Source organism: Salarias fasciatus, chromosome 6 (assembly GCF_902148845.1).
Source record: "Salarias fasciatus chromosome 6, fSalaFa1.1, whole genome shotgun sequence".
Lineage (NCBI taxonomy): Eukaryota > Metazoa > Chordata > Actinopteri > Blenniiformes > Blenniidae > Salarias > Salarias fasciatus.
The window spans coordinates 10,409,502-10,416,108 of NC_043750.1; the positions used below are offsets into that span (position 1 = coordinate 10,409,502).

At 40.9% G+C, this 6,607-nt stretch overlaps 1 protein-coding gene across 1 annotated transcript; it reads left to right on the forward strand.

Annotated features, from left to right (window-relative positions):
• The first annotated feature begins 3,550 nt into the window (after positions 1 to 3,550).
• LOC115390488 (granzyme B-like) lies at positions 3,551 to 5,546 on the forward strand. Its single transcript, XM_030094371.1, has 5 exons — positions 3,551 to 3,652; positions 3,727 to 3,874; positions 3,960 to 4,098; positions 4,878 to 5,141; positions 5,236 to 5,546. The coding sequence occupies exons 1-5, from the start codon at positions 3,595 to 3,597 to the stop codon at positions 5,398 to 5,400; spliced, it is 774 nt and encodes a 257-aa protein (XP_029950231.1). The 5' UTR covers positions 3,551 to 3,594; the 3' UTR covers positions 5,401 to 5,546.
• The last annotated feature ends 1,061 nt before the right edge of the window (positions 5,547 to 6,607 follow it).

Below are 6,607 nucleotides of genomic sequence, written 5' to 3' on the forward strand. Positions count from 1 at the left end.
ATAGACTGTCAGTACCAATCAGGGAATTGTTCCTCAGGTTATAGACGCCATTAAACATCATGGAGACAGTCTTGGGGATTGATGTTAAAGCCCACATCTTTATTGCTGACACAAGAAAGATGTGTGTTTGAATGCGTAATCATCAATGCATTTGATAAACGAGAAATTGGACCAAAGCAGGAAAAGAACAAGTCATAATAACAGTTAAGATATTGGAACATTCTTCGATTAAATGAGAGGCCTTGAAGCAAGGTTTAGAACGAAAAGAAGTGAGCAGTGAAAGAGTCAAACTTTCCCTTTCCAACCAAACTACACTGGGAAAAATTAACTGAGTTCATGACTACAGAGGCAGACAAGACTGAGGTGTGACCTGAGACCCCACAGAGCCCCCCCCACACTGACACCTGAGACCCCACAGAGCCCCCCACACTGACACCTGAGACCCCACAGAGCCCCCCACACTGAGACCTGAGACCCCACAGAGCCCCCCGCCCATCCTCCTTTTGCCCAAATTCAGCTGGGATATAAAATGAAAAAGTCAAGTTTACATCTTCTAAAATTCTGTTTTGCAGAAAAGCCTTCTTCATCCATCCAGCTCATCATCCGTCTATCATACCAACTCTTTCCATCCCAGGGTCAAACTGGAGTTGGGTTCCAGGTGGTGCTGGGCGTAACCCAGGGTCCACGTTACGAATCAACAGGACTGACACAGACTGACACGGAAGCACACATACTAACACTTCTACTAACACTATCCACTTCTGGATGGCTTTATCCAGCAGAGGTTAACTGGATGATTCCAGCTGACTACATGGCCAAAAGCACACGACACACACGCACAGGTGTGTGAGGTGCATGGTCCATCACAGCATAAACTCAGAGACATTCACAGAAATGGAAAAATAATCACAAATGCAAGTTTTTCACTGTGAGGAAACCGGAGTGTGCACTGTTCAACAACCAAACTCTGCATGGAAAACCCATCAAAATCTGTTCAAACCGCTAAACTCCCAATCTGTAGTGCGAACACACAATCAGCCAGCACAGGAAGTCCACAGTTTCCAGCCTCTGGACCAAGTCAGAGTAAGCTTCACTGTGGCTTTTTCTGTTCTGTGTTCATCAAATTTGAACTTGCTTGTTGCTTGTTGGTGGCGAGAATCGTCCCGTCGGCCAGTATTTGGCTTCATTACAATATCATGGACCAGAGGGGCGGTGCAGCCTTATTTCAGAGACAAAGTGAGGAGCTCAACGGAAAAACAGGAACTGAAGTTAAAAGCACTCAACTAAATGTGCCGTGTAAAAAGATGAGCTTGTCCATGTTGATTCATCACCAGTACTCCACACCTGAATTCAACCTTACGAGAAACAACGGAGACCAAGGACAGCAGCCAAGACAGTGGACAAAAGGCTCACAGGTGCTTTGTATCTTCTGGCAATGACTGCCAGCGACTTGCCGTCCGTCGTTAGATTCACTCGAAACACAGGAACACTCACTGTTGTGAGGCAAAGAGAAGGATGAATGTATTTCAGTGTGAAGCGACACATCAGGTGGGACACATAATTAATACAAATCTGAGCTCTCAATGAACTCAGTGAAATCTCCCGCTGTTTGTGATTCTTCACAGGTGTCTTTTTCAATATATTGTGACATTAATATATATTGCCCAGTCTGCAGCAGTTCCCTGCATGCATCCTACCAGATCACTGTATTATCAAATCACAATGTAAACATGAAGAAGATTAGAGAGATTACCTGGAGAAAGCAACAGGATGGTACCTCCATCCCGCTGAGAGAGAAACGTGTGGATTTAAGTGCTCTGTTTACTGTGTTGACTGCATTTTAATGTGGAGATATGGTTCAATATCTGTCATCGTGAGAATGTTTACACCTTTAGATATGCACAGATGAATCCCTCATATCGCCCGAGGCAGAAACAAAGAGCAAAATAAATAGAAGGATAATTTAGAGCTCCTTTGTAAGGGTGTGTAATCAGGTAACGATAAGATGTTTCTAATGACGAATTTCTGCAATAAAAGCAACGGCAGCAGCAGACGAGGAAGGATATTGTGGAGGCTCTGCAGAAGAGACTATGCAGGAGATATTATTAAGTGAATTAAATATCTTTGGGAGCTGGTGTGTAATCAAGAACATTGAGAACCTGCAAAGATGGTGAAGTGTGCAGCAGACGGAATAATACTAGACAAATACTCCAAACTTCAACAGCAAAAAATACCAATGTATTCATCGACTGTTACATCCCTATTTGAGAAAGGGGGAAAGCAGAATAACACGAGGTGTGGAGGTGTTCATGAGAAAAAACTCATTTAAAGGAATCAGGTAAATTGGACGTATGGAAAAAGAAAGGAGGCAATTAAAGATCTGTATCATAACAATTAAATTCACAAATGAAAAGCCTCGAAAAATGGTCCGACAATTGTGTTCTCGATCAAATAATTTCTGTCTTAACCACAGAGAAATGTTGAAACGATGGGTTGCCATGACGACAGTCCTGTACAAAGCCTCCAGAAGTCTCCACACCTCACTAATGCTTAACACATTAGTCAAACCCGAACATGAATAACTATGAGGCTCCAGGTATGGAGCCAGGCAGCCGGCGAGGGTTTAACAGGGCCCACCCCTTTACATACCTCCTGAAGGCTCAACCAGAACTAGTCGACATCCTGAGACGCTGGCCGACTCAGAAGATAGTCAGTTAGAAGAGAATAGGCAAGGCTGAGGATGCCGTTTTCCGGACAGGGAGACGGGGGGAAACAGAGGATCAAGCATCCGGAACACCAAGGCGTCCTCACAGTAAACCAGTGACTGGAGAAGCCATTATAAACCAATCACGTCAATACGACACAACTAATATGACGTTTGTAACATAGCTAGAGACACTTAGATATGAGAGGGCCTGCTACTTCCTGAATTTGATTGAAGTTTAAACTATAGGGACATGGCAGGGCTGCTGCTTCTCTTTGTCCTGTTCAGAGATCTGAACGCTCCGTTAGTGGCTTCCTATTGTTTATCAATTCCTTCAATTCCCGTTGACCAGAAGAGGAACTAACTCAGGCATGGTTACACAACAATGCGTGCCGTGAAAACGCAAATTTGAATGTCAGAAATAAAACTTTTTAAAATGGCTCCCAATGTGGAACTTTTAAAAAAGTGTAACTGGAGGACATCACAATGTGAAAGTTCTGCTGAGATGCATTTCAACCTAGTTTGGTTGATTCTACTTTAAACACTTCAAATAACACCAAAAAATGTCCCTTTGATTGCAGGTAATTTGCATTAACAGCAGTTCTGAACAGGTGGGTCCTAATGAGTGATTCGAAAAAGGTCAGATGATCTTTGCAGTGTTGGGGCAGATTTGGAAAATGCTCTGTCACCTTGGGTAAATCACTTCAAATCAAAGAGTCATGAAGTAGATGTGTACAAGTGAGATGTAGACCTGAAACTGACACAAGGATGGGAAAGGAAGTGCATTTGTGGTAAGTGAAAACCCACAGAACGCCTGCAGAGCGTCATATAAATCAGTCGGCTCACCCTCCAGCAACGCAGCATTCAGTTCAGCTCTTCCTGAAAGCATCATGCAAGCCTTGCTCAAGATTCTGCTTTTGCAGCTTCTGGCTTCTCTCGGACAGCAAGGTAAGCTCAATCTGTCAGTCAGTGCTGCTGCATACATCTGAAAAGTTCACCTTCTTTTCTTGATTTGTTTTCAGCTCTTGGGAGTGAAATCATAAATGGGGAGAGGGTCAAGGAGGGCTCAAGGCCGTACATGGCATCAGTCCAGAGCAGTATGGGTCACGAATGTGGAGGGTTCCTCATCAGTGAAGACTATGTGGTGACGGCAGCACACTGTGATGATTTGTGAGTGACTAGTACTCTCCTAGCAATCTCTCTTCTCTCTTAATACGACCCAACTAATTCTGTCACATTCTCGGTTTTCACACAGCAATCCTCCTAAGAGTGTCGTTCTGGGTACGCACAATCTCAAGAAGATCGATCCAAAAATGAAATACGGCATAGAAAAAAAATGCAAACACCCAGCTTATGTTAATGTTGGATTGGGAAATGATATCATGCTCCTCAAAGTAAGTACACATCAGTGCAGTGTTGGACTTAAAGGTGACAGCGAGTTGAACTGTTTATACAGAATATTATACATTAACATTTAAATAGACTAAATATCAGATGCACAAACTAGTTACTTATACCTTTGGCCATTCCACACCTCACCCATATCCTTTCTTCTAACTGACAAATGATGTGGACTGGATGTGTGCATGGATCTTCTCTAAGGAATACAGAACCCCCAGCGAGGCAGAACACACTTGTAATGCATCTGTTTTGTAACTGAGACAACTTAGTAATTCTTTCAAAGCTTTGAGGTAAACCAAATTCAGATGAGACGCCAGTTCCCGTATCTATCCATGTCAGAAACACTGCCGTGGTCACTGCAGGTTGTGTTACACTCTGTAAAGTTGGATAAATTAAACCAAGTCATATCAACAAGACTGTTAATGTAAGCACTGGGATTATGACAGAGAAGACAAATTGCTAATGGATGTGTTTTTCAACTGAACAATAGTTTAAATTTATGTCCATTATGAAAAGAAAGGCAAGCAATAATTGCAAAAGTTATAAAACATAATGTTTTATTAGTATAAAATAATCATTTGTTTCACATCTATGATACCCCTACATATTGGTGTTTTCACATTTATGTTCTAATAGGCAGAATAAATGAAACTTTATTCCAGACAAATTTAGCAGCATGGTTTTATCCACCAGTGGAAACAAATGAAGGTAGCCTCACACCCTTTCCCACCCAAACTACTCCGCCAAATGCTCTGGTGTTTTCTGTTTTCAGCTGTCGAGGAAAGCTCGCGATGGGAAGAACAAACCCATTAAGCCCCTTGACCTTCCAAGACCTGCGATACACGGCACAGCAAATAAAATGTGCAGCGTAGCAGGGTGGGGAAAGATAAAAACCACTGGAAACAACGTGGACGAGCTGCGAGAGGCCAAAGTTTCCATGATTAACCTGGAAAAATGTGAGGAGATCTGGAAGGTCGAACTTCCAAATAACGTCATCTGTGCAGGTGGATATGGCTCACAGAGAGGATTCTGTCAGGTACTTTTTTTGTTTTCGTAGTTCATTGAAAATACTGTATGCTGGAAATATTTGGAATTACCATGCAGTTGCTAAAGGTCTTTGTTCTTGACAGGGTGATTCCGGCGGCCCGCTGGTGTGCGACGGCAACGTGGCAGTTGGTGTGGCTTCTTTTAACAAGCTCCGCCGCTGTGTTTACCCTGATGTACCCAACGTCTACACAGACCTGCATAAGTTTGTTCCCTGGATCAAAAACATCCTCAGAACAAAGAAATGCTGAGTGTCCAGAAGTGTTGTGGATCTGTTGCTTTTGCTCTTGTTGTTCTGCAGAGCCAAATAAAAAAAAAAAAAAAAAAAAAAAAAAAAAAGAAAGGTTCATATTATCTCAAGCTTCAGGATTTAAGATGTGTGAATGAAGAAATAAAAGCTTTCATCTAAAATGTGTGGTCAGATATGATATCAAACTGTACACGTGTTCATTTAAACTGCTTTCAAAAGAAATTTTTAAATAAATGCATTTAAAAAATCACTGGGCTGTTTTTGTTAATTTTGTGTGTTTACATACAAGATAAGATAGATATGGTCAAAAATGCAAACTAACAAGTAAATTGCAAAATAAAAAATGAGCTGAAGACTGATGGAACTTAATCAGCAGAGCTAGATAATAGTAATATGTACACAACATGACTGACACAATGACTGGAAACATCAGCGGTGCATGAAAGGAACATTGCTCACACAAGTAACATAAAACTATTTTATTTTACTGCCCCTCACTTGGCAAACAAATTGTAAACGACCATTTATCTGTTTATTCTTATTTTCATGTGAACACACCACATACTGAAAATGCTCCACTTTGCTTTTGTTCGTCCTCTTTATAAACCAGGTGCACTCACTGCAGCTTTCCATTAACAAAAAAATAATTCAATATAGAAGAACACAGACATAATACATATGCATTTCTATACTTCACAGTGCAAATGTTTTATTTTGCATCGAAAATAAAATTGAAAGACTGTAGTTCCGTTGTGCAGTGTTGCATTGCCAAAACGACAATGAAGGAACTAAATAATTAAATGTCAAATATAAACAATAAGTTCTAAAGCTGTGTAAGCCGTGCAAATTATTTAGCAGATTATGCTGTCATTTGTTTCTGGTTACATTTGAGGATTTAACAAACACATCTCAGAGGACATATCAAGTTCGATCAGCTGTAGAGATGCAAAACATTGACCAAAGATTAGATTTTTGCTTTCTGATGAGCATCAGCAGAAAACCAGCAGTGAATTGAAATGATCAAAAGTAATATGATAAGATAGAAAGCGGAAAAACTGATTTCAGATTTGACCTTTTATCTTAAGATTCTGACACCAGTAAAAGGCACCAACATAATAAAATACATTGAAAATAAGATAAAGATTAAGTAAACTGAATAAGAAGAGCGGGAGATGGATGTTTATGCACAATATGACAGAATTGAACCA